The sequence below is a fragment of the Molothrus aeneus genome, chromosome 3 (assembly GCF_037042795.1).
Source record: "Molothrus aeneus isolate 106 chromosome 3, BPBGC_Maene_1.0, whole genome shotgun sequence".
In the NCBI taxonomy this organism is placed as follows: Eukaryota; Metazoa; Chordata; class Aves; order Passeriformes; family Icteridae; genus Molothrus; species Molothrus aeneus.
In genome coordinates, this window is record NC_089648.1 from 102130644 (window position 1) to 102158097 (window position 27454).

Sequence of the window (27454 nt, forward strand, 5' to 3'; positions counted from 1 at the left end):
TGTTGCAGCTTGCCAAGGTAAGTGGAAAATTTATCATAACTCAGTCTTTAATTCAAGATTGAATGATTTTCTGAAGGATGGGAAGCAAACAATAAATTTTGGTGCTAGATAGCAAAAAGGAAAAAAACTTCCTGAGGGAGAATATTTTCTGTCCTGTGACATCCACACATCCAGGCTAAGTCCATGGCACCCCAGGCTGCCTTTGATGATGAACAAGAGGCAGACACATACCACAGGATCTACAGCATGCATTCACTGAACTCAGTATGGAGCACTTCTCTTTTGGCCTTGCAGCGTGCCTTGGGTTTTTGTTTTGGTGTTTTGGGGTTTTTTTGTTTTGTTTTGGCTTTTTTGGTTTTGGTTTTTGTTTTGTGGAGTTGTTTTGTTTTGTGGAGTTGTTTTGTTTTGTTGCATTTTCCCCCCAAAATTAATTACAGGTAAATGTTATGAATCCTTTTTTTCAACATTATATATCTGCACTGTTTCTTAATATGCATAAACTCAAACACTGTCCTAGACTTCTGCTCTATCATGAATTGAATAAAAAACTGATCAAAGATTGAGGAAAACTACTGTCTAGTGTGAAAATTGTTTGCATTCAAGAATATACAATGACATTCTTGTTTTTTACTTCTGCTTGCATTTGCCTTCACTGTCTTTATTTCCAAATATATGCATGTTTTAGATGTTCCAGAGACTATATTCCTTATCAGGGGTAATATAAATAATAAGAATAGATTTTATAATAGACTTTCCTCCCCCAGAATTAAAACTAAATATATATATATATACACATGTAGAGGTAAAAGAATATGAGCCACTAGTTTGGAAAAGTTTGCATTATTTTGTATCAACCATAAATTTACCTGTGAATTGGATGTTTCTAAAATTCAGTGAAGCCTAAAAGATAGTTAGGAAGCCTTGACAGAGAACAAGTCATTCTAATTGAACACTCCCTCAGGGATATTTTAGTCAATTAGGAGTGGTCATAATTGAGATGGTAGCAACAGAAGATAGGGGAAGAGAAGGTGATATGGGAGTGCCACTTCTCTTCCAAATTTATCAGTTAGTTTTGCAAGAGACATTTCCTTTCTCCAAGATGTTTCCTCTCTTAAATCCCTAGATTATCACAACAGTAATTCTGCAAATTAATACTTTTTTTTTTTTTAATATTCTGACTCATCTTGTGGCTTGAGGTTTAGTAGAACCTCCTGGGTTTTTGGAACATGTTTCCTCAGGAGAGTGAGTTAAGCTGGAATATTGACATGCTGGAATATTGACATCCGGTGTGACTGATCATGTTTTGAACACACAGATGAAGTTCTGGAGTTTGTAAATGCTCAAAATACATTAATTACTGTATGGATTTTATTGAAGTGGGTCTTGGTGGAAAAAAATTAATCATTGTGCAACTTGTTCTTCAATCTTACACACTCAAAAAAAAAAAAGGAAACTTTTCCAGATGTACTTTCTTAAAAGTTTCAATCTTTGTGCCAGCAGATTTTGTCCCTATTGTTTCTCTAATGATTCATAAAGTATACAAGTGATATTATCTACTTAAATTCAAACAACATAATTCAACTTTCTCTGCAAATTTGCAAACAATATTTAAACAATAATTTACCATTATCTGTCATGAAAACCTTTGACATTATGTATACTGGAAGTGGAGGTTTCCTAAGCTCCAAATTCTTTTTCACCACATCTCCTGCATCTCCAGTGGTCAGCACAAAGGCAAATCCCTCTGTGGGCTACTAACTTTGGCTTGTCTACATACACAAACTTTTCACTGCTGCTTCCCACTCCATTGCATATTTTGTCAATATCAAAGGGATCTGAGGCTTTCCATGTGTCCCAGCTGTCTAGCCCACACGATTATAGAATTTGGAGCTGATGCATTGTTGTTATTACTAGCTACTGGGTGGAACTATACGGTGGAACATGATCCTATTGTCCTAAATACTGTAAAAAGTGAGAACAAATGATGGTTTGTGATTCCAGGTACCTCACAGTCCTTCCAGACAAATGAGAGAAGACAGGAATCTAAGAGAACAGTGCAAAATAAAGAGTCAGGTTTATAATTAATTTTTAACAGTTGCAACTGATACTGAAAAAAACACTGAGAGAATAGAGGATTAACTCTCACATGGGCAAGAAGACTCTTAAAGTTTAATATGTCCCTTCAAGGACACTGTAAAATGAGTTACTATGGAGTTAAATGTTTGTACTTCTCTCCATTAGTTTGGTCACATGTATAGAGATCAGCCTGTTCTAGTGGAAAATGTCCCTGCCCAGCCCAGGGAGGGTTGCAACAGATCTGTAAAGTCCCTCCCAGCCCAAACCATTCTATAATTGTCTTTATGTTTCAAGTAGAAAACATGTCCATTTTTCTAACTGTAGGCTCTGCCCAACCAGACTGGGCTCTCACATGAAAAGGCTGTGTTTCTATTCCCTCAGTGTTAGCAGTAAAAATGGCCAGACCAGCTGGGTCCTTCTTTTCTTCCAGTGATGCACTCAATAACAGTTACTATATTCTGCTGCCAGTTGCAACTTGAAATTCAGCTATGCCTACATTGCAGACTTCTGTGGGCATAGCCCTGTGATCCACTGATATGGAAATGTCTTACAGAAGCTCCTCTTATAAGCATACCCACAACTAAAAAAGAAAAGCTAAACAAAACAACCCACAAAAAAACAGAGCTTTTAGCTGTTAAGTTTGTTCAGCTGCTTAGCTTGTTTAATTCAGAGGTGATCAAATAAAGTATGCAGTACATAAGTTTCACAAAAGAAGGTACATCCTTATTTAGAAAGAGTTACTACTATGGCACATTACTGTAGGAATAACTTTAAATCATTCCTAGTGAAGACATGGCCCTTAATGAAGAATTCTGTTGATGATACACAGAACAGACAGAGCTTGCAGTGTAGTTCTATTGACTTGGTAGCACTGGGTAATTTTCAAAGAAATTGGTAGATTCTTTGTTTCCAAAACCACCAGATTTAACACTGAACTAACATAGAAACAAATCTGTTGAAGTTTTTGTGCTCCCTTTTCCCTGTATTAAGCTTCCATTTAGTGTACCACCACTGAAATATTTATATATGAAGTATCAACAATATAATACTGGTGCACAAGATAAGAGTCAAGGCAGGAAAGAGGCAGGAGAAATCTATAATTAGATTTTTCTCAGTGCATCCATCTTCATTTATCCAAGAGGCCAAAGTCATTATTATTTACTCAAGAATCTCCTTGGAGACTAGAACTGTAAAGATCTTCTGCATATTATGAGAATCTGTAAGCATTTTGAAGTTCCTTAGTTCAATTATTTGTCCCTTTTACACTTGATTAAAATGGGAAGGAAGTTATACCAGTTGTATACCATATGTTTGGTTTCTGATTCTATCTTCCCTCTCCTAAGTTGTTCCTGTAATAGAAAAGGGGTAGCTGTATTTCAATTCTTCTCTCTCACTTTTTTCACCAGCTGATATAAGCTTCCCTGTAAAGTTTTTTTGTGTTTGGAAAGAGAAGATGACCAAATTTGTTCAGAAATTCGTGACAGAAAGTCTTAACTAGAATACTTGTAGTTTTCATAGCCATCCTTTGAGCTCAGTGGAGTTTGAGGCTTAGATGCAGCATGGTCCCTTTAAAGATAGTACTACCTCAGACCATTCTGGATTTAAGAATCAAGTCCTTGCTTTGTCTTGGCCTGTTAGAGCAAAACACTTTTTCAAGTCCTATGAGTCATAATGCAGAGGCATTTAATTTTAAATTTTAAATCTGATTATCCTGTATAATGTGGAACTGCTGCTTAGCAAACAGCTTTGGTTAACAAAAATGGTACTATGCACATACCCAAAAACAAAACCCCAAACCCAAGCCCAAAGCCAAACCCAAACCCCTACCTCAAAAAAGTAAACCCCAAACCCCCAAACCCCAAACCCCTACACCCAAAGCACCCTACTTCACAGCAGATTACTTATTCTTAATCTTGGGCAAATAAAATTTCCTGTGAATACAAGAAAGCAGTAATATAACCTATTATCTACATTTCCATATAGAAAATATTTTAGTTATTTATTTATTTTATTTTCTCTAAAATGAAGACATTAACAGACAGTTAATGTGGCTAAAAAGAGAGACTTAAACCACTCAGAGTGTGTTCTGAAAGCCTACAGTTCTTTCTCAGATTCAATTAACAACATTGTGTGTTGTTTGTTAATCAGACCCAAAGCTTTACTCTGGGTTCAGTTCTCACGGTACAACACAATTCTGGTCCCAGTCTAGGATCCTACTCCTTGTCCCCAAGTTTGCAAAGTGCATCAAGCCCCTGTGCTCATCAAGGTCATTGAGGATGATTGCATAGCTCCAGGTGCTGGCATTGGGCAATCCAGCCACAGAAACGGGGCCAGGCCTAAGGCAAGCCATGACTAATGAATGTCAAGAACAGAGAGCCAAACGGTGATAGATTTTTAAATGATGCGCTTAACCCCTAATCAATTGCAAATAGTTAAATGCACACAGGACTCCCACAGGCATGGGTTCTGGATCCTTTAAAATGAATATGGACAAAAAGAGGAGGCCTATCCCTGCAAACACTGATGGGATTAACTTTATGGAAACAGCACCAGTGGAAGAGCACACATTTAGGTACAGCACGTAAGAATTTCAGTAAGCTCTTAAATATTCGTGCTTTAAAAACAACTCATGTAAATATTCAGATCATGTTAGATTAAAAATAAATAATTTTCTTTTTTTACATTATTTTGATAAATAATCTACTTTTGCAGCTGGGGAACTGATTGAGAATGGAATTGTTTCTTTTGTTTTATTTTTGTAATATTGTTCTGTTTCTTTTGACCCTGACAGTATTGTGCTTTTTTACTTTAAAAATATCTATTAATATCCACATTTCCCATTATGTGGGTAAAACCTATTACTGTGCTCTCAGAAAATATTTTGGAACCTTCAGACAGAAGACAGCATAAGTGTGTTTCCAGTCTAAGGTGGCAAGCTCAGCAGCCAGCCTTTGCAAAGGCAATTTATATAGCAACACTATCATCACAAAAAGCTTACATTTTATCTTCAATGAGCAAAAATATTTACTGCAATTACAATGGCTTTATAGAAGAGATGAAACCCAGTATCTAAGACTAAACTAGTTCACTACAATTACTTTGAAATGTAAAGGTTAATATTTGTATTCTTCATAAGCAAAATTCTGCTGTAATTTAAAAACAGCTAAATCATTGTACATAAACATAAATCCTTGCACAAATATATAAAGAGCATGCAAGAATCTGATGTAAGCCCCGTAATTTCCTGAAGAACTGACCAATTGCCAACAAAATAATTTTGGTGAAAAAAACTATTCAGTGGGCACATACAAGCTTGCTTTAATGTAAGCTAAATTTGTTGTCAAAGATAGGAGAGCTAAAGGCATTCATCTGAGGAAAGACAGGACCTCAATGGTTCATTTCCTATTCTGAATCTCAGTGAAAAAAATGTGTACACTCAGCCTCTCATTTCTCAGGAATGACTCTAACTACCAGACTACTATTGTATTGTCCCTACTGAAGTCATTCATCAGCAGAGAGCAAGTGAGAAACAACAAAAAAATCTAACTATATTAAAAACTACATGAAATATTTTAAACTCCTATCTTAACTATCTTAAAAAATATAAGCCAATTCCTTTGCCTCTCATACTAGATAAGATGATGTCATTATCTATACAGAGCCCAAATCTTTCCCACTGCCCTATCTCCCTTCTCTGACTGCTTCCATTTCTCTTAACAGCCTAGATCCTGTGCTGGAGAAGGCAAAGAGGAGGGGTGGAGGGACAAATACAGGCAAAATAGCAAAAATCTGCAAGTTAGAATGGTGCTTAGATCTAATCTCAGGACTGAGACCAGAGAAGAAAAGCACACTGAAAGATTAATTTGTTGAGTTTCTTTGCAGGCTGCAGTGGTTCAAAATGAAACATTAAGTTCTTCTCCTACTGACTTTAGTGATGCCCAGAGCTGGACCTGTAATTTCCCTCCCTTTTCATTTTTGTATTTGGTAGCTTGGTTGAGGCTACAGCGACACAAGACATCCTCCAGCCAGGGGCTGTAACCTGCCTTCTAGTACATATTTTTTGCCAACAGCTGCAGGGAAACAGAGACAGGTCCCTGACCTTCTCTCAATAATCTTATGAAAAAGATGCATATTTTAGTACCTTTTCCTGCTCCCTGGGAGTAATTTTTCTTGTTCCCAGGGAGTTCTCACTAGAGTAGCTGCACTCAAAAATACCTTCACACCAGCAGCAAGCTCACAGGGGTTTAAACCAATTCCCACCATGGTTATAGAAATATTTGGATTGTCTACAGTGAATTTTGGGTCAGGCCTCTCTTTCTGAATAAACCTGCTAGAAGACCAGACCTACTCTCTAAATGACTCTAGCCCTTACAGCAAATCAGCAGTTTGTGGAGCTACGTGGAAATCTACCCAATCTCTCTCTTTCCTGGCTTCACAAGTGGGAGCTGTTGATACCTGCACAGCTCCTGGTACAAGGCAGAGCAGAAGAGCACAGTAAGTTAATCCACAAGCCATTCAGAAACGTCTAGGACAGAGACAGTGACACCAGGGAATCATATGTCTGCACTGAAAATCGAGTAAATTGTTTACTTGGAGGGTTGATGAGAAACATGCAAATGAACCTCTGAAGCAACTACTTGTCAGGTAAGGATACTAATGTGCTCTAATAAAAAGCAGAATGTTCTCATCATTGCAGTATCTTTTCCCCAAATGTACTTGCAGCAGGTTATCAACATTATATAATGCAGGGAGAGTTCAGGACGAGGATAAAGAGTTGATAGGCAGCTTTTGGTGTGCTTGTTTTTTTTTTGACTCACTTGATTCATAGGTCTCATCTTTACACAATGTACTTTGAGCTGTTTTTTTCTTTTATATTTAATGATCAGTATTATTTTTGATCCTAAATAAACATCCAGGAAATCCTTTAGGTTTCAGGAGGAGGCTTGAAAGACTGCTTTTAAAAACTAATCCAGTGTAAGGTTGGTTTCTCATGCAGTCAATGATTATTGTATTCTATGTTTCTCCCTTGTTTACCCCCTTTTTCCCTACCACAGAACCGTTTTTTTCCTCCGGCCGTGTAGGAAAAAAAAAAAAAAAAAAGCAGAAGAAAGGAAGAGCAGGAGAGCAGGATAGGAAAGCTCTGTCTAGCGGTGCTTTTTCTTTAGGGATTGTGGCGGGAGTGGGGGAGCGGGGCTGGGGATCTCCTGTCCTTCAGAGGAGCAGGTCGCCCTTCCCGGGGGCAGGACGAGGGAAGGGGGAGTGTGGATGCCCGCGGGGGCAGCATCACGCCTGCCGTGCCCCGGGGAGCTCCGGGGACACCCTGCGGCGGAGAGCGCGGGGAGGGGAACGCGGGGGGACGGCGGCTCCGCGGCCGGGGAAACGGAGGGGCTGAGGAATGGCGGGATGGACGGATGGATGAGGGATAACGGGTGGAGGGATGGAGGGGTGAGGGACGGATGGGTGGGAGGATGCGGGATGCAGGGATGAGGGATGGAGGGAGAAGGGGTAGAAAAATGAGAAAATAAAGGCTGGGGGACGAGGGGATGGAAGCGCCGAAGGACAGAGCGAGAGCCCGAGCTTCCCAGCTTCTCCCCCTGCGCTGCGCGCCCCCGCGCCGCTCCCGGTCCCCCCCCGCTCCCCGCTCCGCCGCTGCGCGTGCCCGCGCCCGGGGCTGACTCTCCCTCGCATCCTCCTCCGGCGGCGGCGACGGCGGCAGCGCCGGGGATGGGCAGCGAGAGCGCGCCCAGGAGCAGCCCGGGCCCCGCCGCTCGCCCCTGCTCCCGCGCCCGCTGCTGCTCCTGCCCCGCAGCCCCCCGCGCTCCGGGGGCAGCGCCGCCGCCGCGCCATCCGCAGCCCCCGCCTCGGACGGGTGAGTGACCGGGCCCGGCGCCCTCGCCCCGAAAAGCACCTGCCCTGCATCCCCGCTCCCGCGCCTCCCATCCCGGAGCGGCCCCGGGGGTGAGTGCTGGGGGAGCGGGGCCGCGGCGGAGGCTCCGCGCTCCCGCCCTGCCCCCGCCCTGGGGGAGCGGAGGGTCCCGGCCCGGCCCGCTCCGCCCGTGCGGAAGGTCCGCGGGGCAGCCGGGATGTCCCCGCCGCTCCGCCGGGATGTGAGCAGCGGGGCTCCCGCCCTGCTGCCCCTCCCGGGCACCGCTGCCCGTTCCCAGGGGGATCTCCCATGGACACCCCGGCAGCGCCGCTCCCAGCCGGGGCCAGGAGCCCCCGAGCCCGCACCCCCGGGCGCCCGGGGCGGCTCGGAGAGGGGGCAGCGCCTTAACTTTTGCGAGGGACCCTTTGGAGGTGGGGAGGGAGGACCCAGCTCGGCAGAATCGGCGGCTGCCCCGGAGTGGCCCGGAGGGAGGCGGCGGAGGGTCCCGGTCCCGGTCCCGGTCCCCCTCCCGGAGCCGCGGCCCTTCCCGCGGGGCTCGGGGGCGGCTTCGGGCAGGGCTCAGGGCTCAAATGGACTTTTCTAACACTCCCTCCACCGGCATAATTAAATAAATAAAGTGACGGGGGCAGGGGGGGTGGGGGTGGAGGGGCTGGAAGTCTTCGCTTGCTCTTCTTTCGCTGCCCAGAACCGCGAGTGCAAACGGCGGGATGCTGTCTCTGAAAAGGGTTTTCTGGTTTTTATGTGACATGATGCACACGGCTGGTGGTAGCTAGTGTAGTAACTATCTGTATCCCAATAGTTCCCTGTGGAAGGGTTGTTATGGCAGCAGCGGTCCCCGATGCTTTTATTTTTTTTTTTTTTTTTTTTATCTCTGGCACAGGGAAGACCTAGAAACTGCCTTAATTCAAAAGGACAGGAAAAAAGAAAAAAATTATCAAAAAGATAAATAAAGCAGCCTCGTGCCTCTTTGCCAAATAGACAGCAAGTACAAATATAAGATTCACACTCAATCTTCACTCCCTTCTCCAGAAGCGGGTGCTGTGATAACGCTAATGACTGGAGGAGGCTGGGGGAAAATGTCTTCCCCCCCCCACCTAATTCCGGCTTTTTGCTAAATTTTGTTGTAATTTTAGCTTGATTATGGCTTGTGCTTTTTCATGTATTTCACTGATACTTTTTCATAGTGTTGTTTCTTACTTGCAGAGAATTTCTTTAGTCCTGCTTTACACTGGGTAAAGGGATTCAAGAGTTCTCACATACAAGTAAAGCACATCATTTGAAAAATCTTGTAACTGTAGATTTTGCTTTTCTGTACAAGTCACAGGATGATAGTTTTCTCCTTGTAATGCAGAGAGGAATCTCTATGAGATTCATCTGAATGATTTCAGCACATCTTACCTGCCACAGCTGGTGGCAGTTTGAAAAAATAAGATTTAAATGTTATTATGGAAATAAGTTTCTCTATCACCTTTAATGGTCAGCCTATTCTCAGTCAAAACACATATAGTTCTAAGGGAAACACTCTGATTCTGATATCAGTTTAGTCAGGTTTTTTTGGACACAGTGTTTAAACCCTGAAACCATTGAGGAGGATGGATGTTAAAACTCATAAAATTGGTAGTGGGCTGTACTACTTTGACATTTTTTACTCTGCACTTTTGTAGATATCATTTGTTGTCTTCTACCAGAGTTTGCTTGGGTAGAGATTGGGCAGTAAATGATAGGGACAGAGAATTTTTTGTCCTGGCAGCTCCTGCATTTTTATTTCCATCAGAATATTTGAAGACTGATATTGATATTGCAGAATGAAATGTTATTGAATTGTGGTATCTTGTTTCCAATTGTACATTTTGAAATGTTTGGCTTATCAGTAGGAAAGCAACACAAACATGTCAATGTTTATTTAAGGATGAAAAAATGCTATCCCAGGGTGATTCATGTGTAGAAACAGGCTAGATTCAGGTTAAATAAGTGAACTAAAATAATGTAGTGTAAGTGATCCATAATTAATTTTCACTGCTAATCATGAAAACAGGCACTCTTATCTTCGAGTTGGAATTTAGAGATGCTGGAAGAGAGAGGAAGAACAGCAAAATACATATATTTAATGACAGACAGAGCTCTTGAATAAACATCAAGTATTTCTGAGGGAATGCAAGCCCATTTCGTAGTATAACCATCGTCATGATTCTGATCCCAGCTAACTCAGTATGAGATTCTCCCCAGGCACTGCTGTGAGCAGAATCAAAGACAACCCTGCTATCCATTTTTGAGGAATGGGGACACGAAAAGATCATTTGTATTTTTCCCCATTATCATAGCTGGAAGGGTTTATTTTGTATCTCATATGGAATATTCCACACTTTACCCTCCTAAGCAGTAGTCAGGCCTACAGCTCTTACCTGCCCGGACAGCCCAGCTGAGATAATTCTTGTGAGAAAGAATACATGTTTTGCTAGGGGCAGCTAAATTGTGACCAAATAATAGTCATGTTAACTGGAAAAAGGTTTGACTTTGAATGATATTTTCATATCTAATACCACTAAAATTTCATATTAGGGAGTGGGAATAAAACATTTCTTAAAATGGCATTATTTGCTTTAAGGTTCTGACACGAAAGGACTAGATTAATTTAATCAAGATGAAGGGTAGATGTTTCTATCTTTAGTGATTAAAAATATCCTTAGTGGTTTAAAAATAACCTTAAGTCATAACGAAGACAAATTTGGACACTCTGAAAAGGGTTACAAATAAAGTTATTTGATTCAAATGAACCAACAGATTGCACTTATTTAACACTAGACAGTAGTAAAATGGAACAAAAAGGAAAGCTGGCAAAAACAAGACATCATGGAAAAAGCACAGTATAAATCCTGAAAGAGTTGCAAAAATTGCCCAAGAGACTCCAGTGTTGACTGTTTGACTCCCTTATGGGAGTCAAATGGAAAAAGCCCCATTGACTTCAGTAAACACTAATAGCATGAGTGTGTGCTAAGAGAAGAGATGGGTATTTCAACTAAATACCACAAGAATTCAGAGTGATAGTTGCTGAAATCAGATTAGAAATGTATGGGCTTTCTTCAGTTAGAATGAAGTCCTGACTTTGCTGAGAATGAATTGGAGGCTTGCTATCTATTTCTCAGGGCCAAAATGTCAATCTGAGAATAATGTTTCAAGTGACTTTTAAAAAACGTGGCACATGATAGTTAATCTGCTTTTAATTTGTGTGATATTCTATTAAAATGATGTTACCTTTGCCAAGCTCAAGTTATTAATTAGTTATTGGTAACCATTTTTCCTTTCTTTTTGCATTTTTTTAAATGTCAGTTTTGCAGAAATGGCAAGAAATACAAAACAGCCTTCCTGCAAGACTGCACTTATAAGCTGAATAATTCAAAGCCTGTACCGTCATAGTGCAATCAAATTTTTAATATGATGCTGTCAAAGTCATAAAAAAAGAAAATCAAATGTGACATCATAGAAGACAACCTATATAACTGACACGACATCCAAATGTTTTAATTTCCCCACGTTCTATTTAGTGGTTAATGAAGATAGACTTTTCTTTCTTCCCTCTGAGGAAACTCCTAATACAAGATATTAAATGTTCATTAAAAAACTACTTTATTTTCATATAAACATATGCAAGTTTTGTGAAGATAAGTCCTGAGCATAAAGGAGATGCAATCATTTAAGAGATAATGTAAAGCCTTCCCTTGGAAACAGAACTGAGATAATTTTTGGATGATGAAAAAAAATATTGTCAGACAAATTTTCTATAAATGGTAGGTATGATCTCCATAAACAACATTTTATTAACTGTTCCTAACTATGGATGAACCTCTGTCTAAATAAAGAGACAAAGTCACCCTTGCCCTCAAAAATATAGTTATTTCTTTCTGCTGGAAGAAACATTTTTCTGCTGTTTTTCTCCCTAAATTAAGTATAACTAATGCCAATTGAAAGTACAAAGTACTAGATCACCAGAATTGGAAAATGAAACTCTTTTTTCACCCAGCCTTTGTGGGGCACAGGAGGCAACAGTGCAGTGTGGTGACCCCAGAATGATCTGCCATTTCAGCCTGGTTTCACTAGCTTCCTGACAAGGAGAAAACATTTGCCCAGTGAGATCTTCCAGGTGCCTAAGGACCAATTTGCTCCAAGGGATCAATGTACTGAGGAAATTTGTCTGGAATGGGATTTTAGTTGATAACCTCAGCCCTGGTTGTGACTCTATGGGGGCCCGACTGGATCCTGCAAGGAGCTAAGGATCAGTGCTTTCACAAGTGCGAGTGCCTGCTCAGCATCCTCTAAGAAATGGAGTGAAATTCCAGTTCATTTCACACAGGCCACAAACCAGCTTTCAAATCTCGATGATTTTCCGTCACTACTGCATGTTGGCTGTATTTGAATCAGTGAACTAGAGGTGAAAGGCTCCAAAAATGTGATTACCAGTCCCCTGGGACATTTAGTTCTTCAAGGAGAGCTTACTTGAATTACTTATTTTTATTTCAGAGACTGGGGTAGAGGAAATTAATTAACTACACACAAATATTTTTCTTTTGTTTTAAAAAGTTTTTTCACAGATTTTTTTTTGTTTGGTTTGGTATTTTTTATTTTGTAGAGAGACTATAAATGCCAGATATTTGATTCTGGAATACATATATAATCTATGAGCAAACAGCCTCATAGATTTTTATTTCTTTACCAAACAATGCTTCATTTTTGATTTGATAGTAGAAAATTATTAATTATTTAACTATTATTTGATAGTAGAAAATTATTTAATTATGTAACTCCCATACCTGGCTAAATTGAAACATTCTAACACTAATGTTTTGAGGTTTGGGTTTTTCTCCCCATATCTGCCACTAAAAAATCAAATAAATACTTGAATGTAAAAACAAGTGTAGAGAAAATAGACATCTGTTTTTTATCATGGATCTTTATGTAAAATGGCTTATTTTGTCTAATTTAAGCCTAGTACTCTTTTGGGAAAAAAAATCAGCTTAAAACTATTGTAATCATTTTATGCTACAGTCCAAACCTACAATGTAAATAATGCTACTGAATTAAGGAAAGCCACCAACACTGAAAATGAATATTTGATTAATAATCCACCTGTTCAAAGGTCTCTTGTCTTTTCTGCAGATGTCTTCTTCCTCTTAGTTTATCCAGGACAGCTACTACAGGAATTTCAAACTGAGAAAGTGTGTTAGAGCTGAAACTGCAGGAAAGCCTGTTTTCCCATTCCAGTGTTAGAACAGAGGTGAGAGGCAGGGATCCATAAGGTCTAAGCTTTGAAGGTCACAATGACATAAAACATATGCTTCCTTCAAAATTATTTTTCTCTTTGAGGCAATGAGTATGGGCTTTTTGAAATATGGAATATGGTGGGGGGGGGGTGGGGGGGCAATTTGTATTTGTCAAGAGCCTTTATTTTTAAAATTAAGCAGCATTAACTCCCTGTATATTCAAGGACTTTCTTCAAATGAGTCGCCACATCTTGTGAAGTCAGGTACCAACAGCAGTGCCCAGAGCAGATTACTGACCAAGGACAGATGGACGCAGGTGGCAGGGAGACCATGCCAGACACCACGGGGTGAAGCAGGCTCACAAAGCAACAAAACCAGTTTTCTCTGTGACATTTCAAATTTCAAATCTCTCCTTTTGAAATAAAAGGCACAAATTTAGAAATCCTCAAAAAACAGTTTATTCACCAAAACGTTTTGGATAGAATAAAAGGTGTTGTATGTGTGTTGTAATACACATACCAGCATACCAGAAACAATTTAAATATTTCTGGTTTTAAATCTTCTTTTTTTTTTTCCTTTCAAACTAAACCCAGCAAAGTTATTTCAATTTTGGGAAGCAAAATGAGTGGAACCTGTATTCTGACAAGATAGTATTTCAGTAAATTTTCTTCCATGGCTTAAACTAGAAAAGAAACACCTTCCTTAAAATTAGGGTTGTGGTGAATGAAGGCATCAATCCTAAAATTATTTGTGAGAATGCAGAGCACAGGGAGTGTGTATTCCAATAAATTGACTGATTTTGCATATCAAGTTACTCATGTGGCAAGTACTTGAATTTATCAGAATTGAGCCCTTGTTTGGCAAAGCAGTGAAAATATTGTCTTAGAGGGAGAGGGTAGAACTTTTGGTAGAAATTGAGCTGGAATTCTCCATTAAGATTATTTTTCAATGGAAATAATTCATGCTTTGAAATTAGAATTGGCATCAGTGTGGGTCAGTAACAGAAGACTACTTATTTATCTTGAAAAACAGAAAAACATAAAGTTATGCAACTTAGAATTTGAAATGGTAAATATTTTACAGCCACTGCTGCTGAGTATTGCATTTAAATGGAATAAGAGGACACCAAACTACACTTAAAACAATTAAATTATTGCCTGTATGTTATGTTTAGAATAAAATTTATCAGCCAAGGCTCTCGACCTAGGCTATACTGATTTTATGATTTATTTAAGCTGACAATAGAAGATTTTCACAAACTAGCTGCTTAAGACTGTTGTTCAGCAGTTCTAAATACCCATAGTTTAAAGGCCAATGTTTAAGTATAATGAAGTAAGATTGCTCTGACACAAATGCTAATTAGTTTCCTGCAACTACCAGACTTAAAAAAGAGTTTTTAAGCTACCTCGTTTAGATTAATGGGAAAAGAAAATGCAGTAGTATCCAACAAATGGCTTTTGGGAAGGTAACAAGCTTGCTAATTCTAGAACTTGCAATAATTAGGAGAATTTCCAGTGAGAATGTTTGCCACAAACACCTCAGCCAGCTACACTGAGACAGCTGATGTCCTACATTCAGTATTAGGACTGGTATTAGAGTTGGAAGGTAGGAGCTCGGGGAAGGGATTGAGCTTCACTGCTTGGATGGTCTCCATGGCTTCCCTACAGATGCTTACCAGCCACCCTTTCTGGGCAGCTTGCCTGGTGAGCAAAGGAAGGACCAGCTGCCTCCCCAGCAGAGCTTCTTGGGGAACACAGACAAAATCTCCAATTATTTGACCTCACTGAGCCTCAGAACTGTGTACATAGCTTCCTGACCTGCTGGACCTCCAGCACTGGCCTGCATGCCCACCTGCCACAAGCTGACAGTATTTGAGATTCAAACTAAAGTATATTCAGGGAGAAAGCTATGAGAAATTTTAAAATGACATTTAAAATATTTTGGCAGTTAAAATGCATATAGCTAGAAGTATGTTTCCTTAAGGCCCCATTGAGATGAAAAGTCTTCTTTCCACAGACATCCTAGAGAAGGCAAGCACAAATGGATGAGAGCATCTGTATTTTTAAAGCAATCATAATGAAAAAAAAATATAACAACAACCATTACATCTGTTTTAGAGAGCTTTCCAGACAATAGACATTTAAGCCTTGCATGGCAAGTGGTTCCAATGTTCAATGGGAAGGAACTCCAAACTACTTGCACTGGAGTGAAACACAGCAGCACTGCTATGAAACTCAAGGCTGAGAATTTTTATACAGTTGATAAAATCCAGCATGAGCTTGAAAATAATTTAATTTGATTCAATCAATGAAATAAATAGGAAGATGGCTGCTATGTGTTTGCACATGCAAACTACAATATGAATGAATCAACTCAATTCAATAAAAGGACAGAAGGAGAGTCTGTTACATTATCAATGAAGCACTCGGCCATTTGAAAACATTATTTCATTTATGGAAATTTTACAGTTTAACCAGTTCTCCAAAAGAACAAAAACAAATTGAATGTTTAAGAAGTGAACTTTTTTTTTCAGTCAGTAACTCTGCTTTAGGTCAACTAAGTGGTAGATAAATTTAAAAGATTGATTATGATAAAACCAAACCAATTTGTTACTTTAAAATGGAAAAAGCCACTGCAGTGGAAAGGTATTTCAGAAGAGAAACCTTACAAATATACCTCTTTCAAAACAACATTTTCTTGAAAATTGCACAGCTCCAAGATTTTTTTTTTTGGTGTAAAAATACCAAGCTGTCTTTCATTCTTCCTAGATAAATTCATGCTTTCGATCTTTAGATGCTTTTAGAGCTTTAGATCTACAGGAATTATATAATGTCCTGCTAGAAGTTACTGGAAAACCTGCAGTTTTCTGTGTTAAGGTGTATAACAGCAGTAGTTTAATCTGATGGAAAGAATCACTGTGTCTTAACCACATAATTGCTTTGTATATATATAATTCTTTAGTGTATACATCTATAAATACACATACATATATAGATACACAGTTACAAAGGAATATGCATATATATCAAATTATACAGATGTACATACACACAAATATATACTTCTGTTCTTCCTGGTCTGCAACAGCAGATGATCTCCTCAGGCACCCTGCCTGGTTAAAATCCTCCACCCTGAAACTCATCTGTTTTGGGGTTTTTTGTTTCCCAATAGAGCAATCTGCTGTGGTGAATTTAAGAAGTGAATTTTTTTTCTTGAAATTTTTTGGATTTGCCTAATTGATTGGCCTAATTTGTATTTCTTTTTGCTCACATTACTATGCAGATATTTGTTCCTTTCTTGTTATAGAATAAGTAATTTTGATGTTTGTGCCCTGTTTTTGTAAGTGCTTAATGCCTTGTAATGGTTATGGATTATCTATGGTTTTCAGGTAGGTAGAAAAAAATAACTCCAGAATTATCCCTCCCTGGAGGTCAGAGAAGCACAGCTACAAATGGAAGCCAAGGCTCTAAGTTCCCAATCCCCAGCTTCAGCCATGCCTCATCATATAGTACAGAATCAGTTAAGCATAGATTTTTCCTAAAATATGGACACAATTTTGATGCCATGAAGGGGAGGCAATGTGTGATAATCATAGGCTATTTCACCAGCAATGAGTAAATGCTGGTTAGACTTGGGAAGATAGTCTCTGATCAGTCTAGATAGCTGTCTACTGGTATGTATACATTTGAATGTACAAAAAAATCAATCTCTCTATATATATGAAACACATATATTTTTAGGCTTTCTACAAACTATTGCTTCAAAATAGCATTTTCCTCCTGATTCATTACCACCTGTTTTTCTTTCTAGTTTGTTCCCTCTTAGTCATTACTTAACATTTCCTTACCTTCTGTGAAACTTTCTTCCTGCATTTTGTTCCTTTGTATTTGTTTTATTTCAGTTCTTAATTTCCACCTTGTCCTTTGTATCATTTTCCCAATTATTCCTTCTTACTTAATTATTGAAGTTTTTTTTTTTTTGCCCTAGGGAAAAATAAATGGGGGAAATTTGAAGCTTTCGCTAACAATTACCTGTGATGAACAAGAGCAAAAGCCACACAGAGACTTACAGCTCTGTAGAGGTTTTTATGCAGCAGAAAATGTGACTTGGGTGTTTTTGTCTGTATTAGCAACTAATTCAGCCCAATAAGAGCCGAGCAGTAGATCAAAGCATCTGGTATGGAGATCCTTATATTTAAGCATGATCAATATGTTTTACCACAGACTAGATACAGTTTCCTGTCTCAGACAAAATGCTATTACCCTGAAAGTAGTTTGAGGCTATTCAGAGGACTAATTAGTTCAGAACCTTTTGTCCCCACTGCAGGTTACAGTACATTTGGTACAGACTGTAGGCAGAGCTTCCAGTTTACTTTGCTTCAAGAGAAATCTAATCCATGCCCAAGGTGGATTAGCTTGGGCATGGATTTAACTGCTCCCAAACCAAACCAATGTGAGGCAATTGGGATTCACTGCAAACCATCACCGTGTCTCCCAGTCCAGGGTCAGTTTCCTAGGTTCCCAACAACAAACTCCACCACCTTGTCCTGAAATTGCACATTCCTAACTCAGTTCTTAGCCTTGAAATTTTTATTTGCTCCTGTCCCCAGAAGATCCTTAAGTCTTCTGAATATTGAGCAAGCCTGAGAACTGTAAATATTTCATTGTTCTGGCTCACTGACCAAGTACTGCAGTCAGTTACTCATTCCTTGGGCAGCTGTGTCAGGCACTAGACTAAAGAGCCATTCACCCCTACTGTGTGGGCAAATAAATACTCATTTCCCCCATTCTGATCATGGTTCCTGCAGGTGTGGCCAATGTTTTATCTCGGTACAGTCTCTGGGAGTAGCAGTGTCACAACTAGAGCAGGGAATCGGCAAAATTGAACTCAGACTGTCAATATTTTGGCCAGCAAATCTAATCACTAATCTATCAATCAAATCTATCATTAGGAGAACATTGGCACATCTCTTATCCTTTTATTTTAAAAAAAAAAGCTTGATTCAATTTCTTTTTACCCTCCCTCCAGTTTCTAAAAATAAGTTTACTTGGCTAACAAAATCTGAAGTCTGAACAGATAGATGCATCTCTTTTTAATCTTATACAGGTTGCTTAACTTCTGGCTGGGTAAAATTTAAAACAGACTTTGTGATTAACACTCTCCTCTGTATCAAAGTTCCTTTTCAGTGCCATGACATTACACAGCTCTCTGGGTTTCCCACTACAGTGTGTACTGCTTACCTTATGAGGGATGCCCATACACCTCATAAACACTAAAATATGGATGCTCCATCCAGCATGGGGGCAAGACATCAAAAGAGATGTGTGGATCAGTCTGCTTTTAGCTCCCTAACACTTCTTTGAATGCAACCATCAAGCATTGCAATGTTGATCTGACAGGGGCTTTGTTTATAAAGATTTTCTCTACCCTGAGTTAGGCTTCCTGCTCAAAGCACAGGAGATAGATGGCTAAGAGGGGCAACCAGAGAAATCATTGAGCAGAAGGAAGAATAGCTTCAAGAAAATGTCATGGGACAGTAATAGACATAAAACCTACACTTTTAAGGTACCTCCTTTCGGCACTGGGGAGGTCTCTACTGTACTCTGAAAATAAATATATAAGAACAACCTGCCTTTTCTCCAAAATTATTAGAACATGCTGCTAATTGATGCCCAAATATCCAGTAATTAGAGCACTTACCACTGAGGTGGATGACCTTTTAAACACATAAACACAGTCCTGAGTTGAGAAAAAAATTTCACTCATAGGCACTTTCAGGTCAGAAATGTGCCTTAGCTACTCACTGAATGGTTATTTTGGGATGAAGTTAGTGACTTTCTCCTCTTGAAACCTTGCCAATTTGGATAATTGATTAAATAGCTAATGGAGCAGGAACTTAAACCTGACCCCCTTTCTTCACAGAAGAGCAGACTAACATTGGTCTGTGGAGTGAGTTGCTTGCTATTTGGCTGAATAAATATTTAAAAGCAAACCGAATAGTTCCAAGAGGGGAAAATTAAAAAGTTGTCTTGTCAAATAACAAATACTTTCTGGTTAATAGGAACCTCCTGGGAGGCAGACAATCTTAATTCTTATACTCTCTGTAGATCAGATAAAGTGTCAGTTTCCTGAGGGGAATTTAATTTTCTGCAGTTTCAGAAAATTATCTTTTTTTTCTTCCTCCCATGCACGTGGCATCTGCTCTGGCAAGTGTGTTCTCAGAAAAGATAGTGGTTCTCTCTGTGGGGTTTGACTGTGAGACTGCTACCTCTTGAAAACAGGTTTGGGGTCCAAGTACCTTGGCAGGGTCAGGGTTTGAGGGAGCTGGTGCGTGAGCACCCTGAGCTGGGACTGTGCTGCACTTGTCTGGAGGATGGAAAGTGTTGGTGGTGTCTGAATGCTCAACTTGGCATTGAGCAAAGTGGCAACTGAATCCCTTGATAGAGTTGGTAGTACATTTTAGGGCATTAAAAAGCAACACTTAGAAATACAAGAAGGTACTAATAATTGAAACATTTTGTAAATGTAACATTTTAGAGCAAGATCTTAGTATCCAGTTTGGGGAACTAAAGATCTCTCTCCTTTCAAGTAGGAGATAGAGTGTAGTGAGTGATAATATAGCTTTCCATTATTACTTCACCACTTTGTCTCCATTTATTGTCAGAATGTATTCAAATGGCAAAAGCATAAAATAAGTTAATGTTCAAATGAATAAGTTAATGTTTTATTTAAGGGAATTAGGCTTCAGATGAAACTTGATATCACTTCCCATAAATAGTCCATTTTGACAGACTATTTACTCAAAAGGGCTTTACCAGTCTTTTACCAGTTGCTCTTCCTGTTGAAGACTTTTAAGTCTTCATGGGTCCTGTGTCCCAGAAATCACCTCTGGATTAATTTGATGGTTCAACTTAATCTAATATAACTATTACATTTTTATTTTACATAGGTTTCTGTAGCATTAAAACTGACTTGCTGATGTCCTTAAAAATATAATTTATTCAAATTCAGCTAGGCATTCATAGTTCCTAATGCTCCTTGAGGAATTTTCAAATTACAGATATAATTCCAGAGAAAACTCTAATGTTTGTGGTAAATCTTCCCTGATATGGAAAATGGAAGAAAACAAACCCTTGGCATTTATTATTCTCTGTTTAGAAGAAAACCTTTCTGAAGCAGGATTAAGTTGACAACAGCATTAGAATTTCCCAAATATTTATTTTGTCAATGTCTGCAAAAATATCTGCAATCTGTTGGTGGTAGGCAGGCAGTAAACTGCCTTCATGCATTGACCTTTTACAGCTTCCTCTAACCCAGTGCAATGTGATTTCATGCAAAAAAAAGGTATCTATGTAAGTTTTAACAGGTTGGAAAATGTTATTTTTCTGATTATAATGTGTAGCTTCATTTTTATGTAGTTCTTGGATAGACCAATTATGTAGTTCTTGGATAGACCAATTATTACTTGTGTTTTTCCTGGATTTACAGTCCAGTGACTAGAATGTATCTATTCTGCAATGTGTTAATCTTTCAGATTATTCTTGGGTTTATGTCTCTGTGAGTTCTGCAAAGTCTATCTTTTCTTTCTGAAGCACAGATATGCCAGAATGGTCATTGTTACCTGCTAGAGTCAATTCCTCAGCTATGGATTGAGTGCACATTAATATGTGTGGGAAAGCCAACTTTAAATATTTGCGTTTCAAAATCCCTGAGTTTTCTTTAAAGTATGTGAGTTAAGATAGAGGTGTGCCTCTGACAGGTAAGTATTTAATTAATTTGAAAGATAGCCTAACCTTCCATATGAAGCCACTTAAATTTTAGGTTTAAGTATTTTAATCCCAGGATTTTTTTCCTCCTTTTTGTTGCTAGTAATCTGCACCTTTCTCATCTTCTATACCTTCCCATCTTTTCTAGCAATATTCTATCACTGAGGGTCATGATCTTACTTGCAATGTTATATATAATTGACCCAAAGTTGTGAGCCTGGGGAGGTTCAAAATGCACTCATGAGGGGTTTTTCCCTCAGGTAACTTTAGCCACTGAGAAGTCAGCTAACCTTCCAGAGTTCTGTAGTTAGTTGAGAGAAAGCCATCCCAAGAGGGCAATTCACTGCACTTTCTGGACCTGTCTCTTAGACTCCCTCCCTCTATAAAGGAGAGAGTCTACTTAGCACTAGAGAGGGGCTTCAGTGAGTCCCATGGAGAATATGTACCATAGAGACTTCTTTTTAAAATATGATGGCATTACTGAAGACTATAAATTATACTTCTACAAGACTTTCAGTTTCCAGTGTGGTTGATGTGTAGAGAGCAGGAAAGGAGCCAGATGAGCTTGCTGTGCCACCCCTGCAGTTGGGAAAGTGAAGGACTGTGGCACACAGATATTTGAGCTGCCAGCACAGAAGCCATTGTGGAGCAGCACAGCTGTGTTCATGCAGCACTGCACACTGTGTAAAGAAACACTGCTGAAACCAGCCTAATTCACTGGCAGAATGCAAAAAGTCATGGGAAATTTTTTAATAGCAAGCAGACTAGAAAAGTCCACATATTTAGCAAGTTTCTTCCAGATTACCACGTTGTTTCAGTTTCTAACTTGGTTTTGGACAGACCATCACAAACCTTCAGAAACATCTTAGATACATCTTGTACAAGCTATTTGCTGCTACAGAGTACATGCTCTCCTGAGAAGCAATGCAATATTCCTTCACCCTCCAATTTCTACATGTATGCACATCTATATTAAAGAACATGTCAAGAAGGAAAAAAGTGAGAACATCATGATATTCAGTTCCAGAGGAGTAATTCAACTTAAATAAATTATGGAAAAGTCCTTTTGTTATTTTTTGTTAATGAATTCAAGCTGAATGCTAGTAGACAAGTGCATGTTGTTACTTCTAAATCAAAATACACAACCTAAATTTTGCAATAAATGCTCACAGTGCCCTTCCAAATAAAATTTTCTGAAGATTTTCATGATATATAAATACTTCTTTCAGAACTGCAAGACTATGGAGGATAAAACTGCAATTTTTCTGAAAGCCTGAGAAGCAAGTCTGGCTTTCTGTACAGTTATTATCATTTTACCAGCTGAATAGATTTCATTTAAGTTAGACCTTGTAGTATTAGTGCTTCATAGGGTTTTGCAAGAGAAAGTATTTTGGCTGGACAGAATCAAATCTATGTTTGCCAAGAAAAATATCTACATTTGAATAGACTGGTCTCTGGTTTGGTTTACTACTCTTTGTCACAATATAACTGTGTTGTTTTGCCTAAAAGTACTTCTAGGTCAGGAAATGACAATCTGTGTGTAAGGGGTTCCTAAACCAATCAAATCAGAGCTCAGCTAAATTTACAGCTGTCATTCTCAGCAGAGATGAGCTGGGAGCTGTCCTGCTCCCAGGGAATTGCTGGTGCCCCTCCCTGAGAACTGTCAGGACAGCACGAGCATGTGAACCTGTACTTCCCTGAGCTGCCTTTGCACCAGGAGAAAGCATGGAGACAGCAGGTGTGGGATCCAGCTCTGGCTTCTTGGAGCAGAAAGCTGACTTTAATTCTTTCACATACACATTGGTTTCTTAATGGACTTCTGATTTAAAAGTAACAAGCACACAAAATAATGAAACTAGAACTGGTTTTATAGCAGCAATATCTTTACATTGACTCTACTCCTAAAAATTCACTGCATAGTTTTCTTACCACTTATGGGCACATGAGAGGGCTGGTGATACCTAATCTCATTATTCTGTGATATATTCTATGATTTTTTTTCTCTTAATGCTCCAACTTAGAAAATTATAGCCCTGCATGAAAATTTCAAATGCCATTAGACAGGGAAAAAATAAAAAAGAGAGAAAGCTAGAAATACACACACAGTAATAGTATACTTTTTTATGCAAAAACCTTCCTAGCTACCTTTCTAAGCATATTATTGTCTTCTCAGTTCTGTTAGCAAACAGATACCATCTAAAGCATTTAGGTTACACTAGATATTTTAACCTCAATGACAAAATAAATTATGAGCATGTACTAATGTGAGAAATTGGACTTCTGGATCAGAGAAATTATAATTTTCAGGTGACAGGATGAGGGTAGATAGAAGTTAATCAAAGTAATCATATCTGTAACCAGAGCATGATGAAGGATGATGTGCTTCTGAATCCTTACTTTCTAAATATCATGAATGTAGACAATATCTTCAAAAGGCATCCTGTAAGAAAAAAACCCAAACAAATGGAACAAAAAAAAAGTAAAGCATATTTTAAAAGCATTCATGTGTCTTTCTTTTTGATTCACATAATTTTTGGGAACACCTCATAGTCTCATCTCATTTGAGCTACTATTTTGAGCTCTTTTTCAGTTCTACAAAAAAATCTATGCTACTGAGGTAATTCAGGTGGAGCCTGGAGAGTGATAATGAATTTGAGTGAGTACACTGAAGTTGGATAAAACTGTGCTTCAAAAATGAGATGGGCTTTTTTTCTACTTTAAACATACTCCTTATGTAATTTGACACATTTTTTAGTAATTTTATTTTTCTTGACCCTTGTCAGGACTATGAAGTTGTGCAGAAATAAAGGCAATTTTTTTGGCTTATAGAAGTTTCATTTCTTGTAACAAAAAGAAGGACAGTAGGAATAAAATCAGTCCACTTCTATACAAAATAGTTTTCATAGGCAACCTGTTAAGAAATTGTCTTTTTGATATATGTAATTTGAACTATCTTAACCTTGGTGAATCCTAATCCAAATTTATTTCCCATAGTTGGATGATCATGTACCTGAGCAGGTAGTACTGTTGACATCAGTGTGCCTACTCACCAGTGGGAATTTAAATCAGGGTGAGTAATCAGCATGGAAATAACTAATGCTGGGATTATAATCTTTCACAAACTAGTAGTCCCCTTGACTGTTCATCTTGCTTCATAACTGAAGAGAAGCCTTATGCTTGAGCCTTTGGTTAGCCTGTGTGTTTTTTGGTTATGGGGTAGGGCGTGGGGAATTGGTGATGATGACTCACTATGATTTGATGTCGTGAGCTGCAGCTCTCCCAGAGCAGCTGCTTTTTCTGATAAACATAATGCTCTACACTAGGCCTTTGATTTTCTGCATATTTTACTTCCTCATTAGGGCTTGCTCTTTATATATTACTGCTTCATTAATCTCACCTACTCTACTGTACGTTCCAAGATGGTCAAGTATTTCCATCTGTGGTTTTTATTTTTCTCCAGCAGAAATTGCTGAAGGTTTTATAAGCATGAGTAAATGCAGGTTTAAATTATACCTCAAGAAAACAGTGGGAGAAAGGTGTGACTGTAACAAAAATAGCTCGGTGGGGGACAGAATACTAAGGGTGTACACTTTTCTACTGCAGTTTTGAGAACTAAATCAGTTGTACAAAGAACTAAAGGTCTGCTGCACCATGAGTACATGCCACTTCTTGGAAACTGTTCCTCTGACTATCACTTTCCCTTGGAAAATACTCAGGTCCTTGGCTGCATGCTGCCAACATGCATTCTGGGCTCTCCATATGGACAGAGGAGGCATTGTTTAATATCTTCTGTATCTGATGCTTATCCACTTTCACAGGAGAGGTTCTTGTTTGAGTTTTGCCAAAGAAAAAAGGTAGTAGTAATTCTATCACTTAACACTTCATGTTTACTAAGTAATTTCTTTTATCATTAATCACAAAAGATTGTATCTGAAATTTAGCTTTATGTATTATTTTTGTTTTAGGAACTGTTAACTCCATAAGCATCTGGATTTTCTTCATGTATTATCAACATTGTTCTGTAACAGATTAAATATATTATCTAATGTATAATTTTAGAAATTAATGCATTTTCCTATTTTCCTTGGTAATACTCACAAACAATAATTTTCATTTTGAATTTTAATCCCAGACTACATTCTAGAGCATAGTATTCTAAAGAATTATAACAGCAGTCATTTAATGGCCCTATGAAATACAGCATTTTGTTTCTAAAATTTTCAGGAAAACTTCTGGTTTGCTTTAGGTTATTGAATTTTAGGTCACACTGTGTTTGATTTTGGTTTGGGTTTTTCTTACAGTCTTATTAAAAAGGGGTCTAGTTCACAGACTTTTTTCCTTTTTTTTCTTTTTGACAAATGGGTTTTGGAAATGGAAACCCTCAATTCAATTTATTTATTGTGATACGTAACTACTTTGTAGGCCAACAGTGTATCCTCTACATGACTTAGGGATCACAGTCCTCTAGTCCTATGCAGATAAATATTGATTTCTAGATGGATTTCACTCTTTTACTTTTGGTACAAAACTGAGAAAGTCCTTGAAGAATTTTGAGCATTGGGTTACCACCCTTAAGAGCCAGCTCTTATGTCACTGGATGAGATTGAGAAGACTAATACTGGAGCACAGACTTCAGAGAATATTCACTTTGGATATGTATTTTGGAAAGTTTTATCATCTGGATTGCTAGCTGAGGTTTGCAGTTAACATAATTTTGCTCTAAGCTCTGGCATGTAGTATTAAAGGAAATGTTATTTCGCTTCGCACTCTTCCCGTTGTTTCAGATTAGAAGTCTTGCATTTAGGGAGCCTCACAAACACCTGGAACAAGCATCAGGTCTCCAGGGAACACCTTCACAGCATCACTCCCACTGCTCTGTATATGACCCAGTTGCCTTGTGCAAGGTCAGAACATCACAGATGTGTTGGAGCATCCAGAGAAATAAACAATCCATGGTGTTCTAAGGATTTGCTCCTCCCTGCTGCTGTGAAGCTGGAAATGCTGGGCTGCAGCAGCCAGCACAGCTCCCTGGGTACCCTCCAGGCTTGTCTGCAACCTCTCATCAGCTGGGGAACTGTCACAGGGAACTTACCACAAGGATAAAGGGAAACAACCTCACAGTCCTTCACAACACCGTGAAAGGCTTCCAAAATAGGCTTGGAAGATCTGGAAAAAAACAGATCTCCTTCTTCACAGACACCACAGAAGGAACCCTGCTTTCAAAGGAAATTAAAGGAGATCTGTAACACCTGTCCTCTGAGAAATCCTGAGCATACACTGTTCACACCTCCTGAATAAAATTGTTTTCTAAACTCTTTTCTAATTTAGGAAATGTATTTTTTTTGCCCAAATAAAAGAAAACCTCATCCCATAATATTCCACCATTGGCATTTGTCATACTTGTTTAAAAGGATGTTTAAAAGACCTCAAGTGTTGCATTCAATGCAATTTGATTTCTGTCCATTATGGTCACTGTAGTGTTATCAGTCCATTCTCCAGAACTTGCCAGTTCTTGGTAAAAGAAGTAAATTTCAGTCCTTGGAAATGAGCTTAATTTTTAAAACTGTGTCAAGATGAGTAAATTGGATCTAAAAAAATAGGTTTTCTTTATATAGATTCGTAGTGATGCTAAATGAAACTGAATTATGCTGATTATACATATATTTATTTTAAATAATGTGAAACTGCATGCATATCATTAGATCTTTAATGCTAATTTTACAAAATTGCTTCAGTATGGTCAGCATAATCTATTTTTTTATTGGCATTTCAAATTTATTCTGGTTTTGAATCTTACTATCTCTTTGCAGCATCAATCATTTTTTATTTATTTAAGAAAGTAATTAAACACAGTTCAGCATATATTTTTAGAGGCAGTATAAAAAGCTCTTGCTGTGATACTAAATATGAGACATCTTTCTGGGTGAAATTATTGCACTAATGATTAAGAATCTATTTTTTTATTCCACATTTAGAACTTTAATATCTATACAAATAACATCATTAAAAAAAACTAAACCAGTTCCTTAAGAAGTTCCTTTGGAGTCGAGGAAACTTATTCTGCTTCTTTACACAGGCTGTGTTCCTAAAGATATTTAAACTCCATTGATTGATAAAGAAGAATAAATAGAATTTCAATATTTAAAAGAATGAACATTTTCTTACACTTTATCTGAGATTTGGGAGAGTAAGTATGTGTTACCTTGGCTTTATTTCAAGGCACAGAATTTGTAGTGAGTAAAAACAAGTTTAGGATGTGACTTTTCAGTTGTCTGTAGTTAATCCTGGACTCCTCAAATTTTACTGTAGTTGAATGATTATGAACATGACTGCATTGCCATTTCCTCAAGGAGGGAGCATTTCCTTGTGAACCCAGCCTCAGGAAGTTTTGGGTTGGTTTGTGTGTGTTTTTAACAAGATTGAGAGAAACTTTTTTAATGAATGATAACTTTATGTCCAAGAGGATTTTT

General features: G+C 38.5%; 1 protein-coding gene across 6 annotated transcripts in view; it reads left to right on the plus strand.

Moving 5' to 3' along the window:
- Positions 1–6526: 6526 nt before the first annotated feature.
- Positions 6527–27454, plus strand: part of FUT9 (fucosyltransferase 9) — a 97715-nt gene continuing 76787 nt past the window's right edge. For 2 of the 6 annotated variants that reach the window (XM_066547501.1, XM_066547505.1), the window contains exon 1: positions 6527–6720. Coding sequence is in view for 1 of the 6 variants with exons in the window: in XM_066547500.1 (XP_066403597.1) it covers positions 7801–7945 (145 nt within the window). In the remaining 5 variants the exon portion in view is untranslated. Of the gene's footprint in view, positions 6721–7800; positions 7946–27454 lie in introns of those variants that run through there. The other 4 variants (XM_066547504.1, XM_066547503.1, XM_066547500.1 and 1 more) reach the window with 3 other exon arrangements.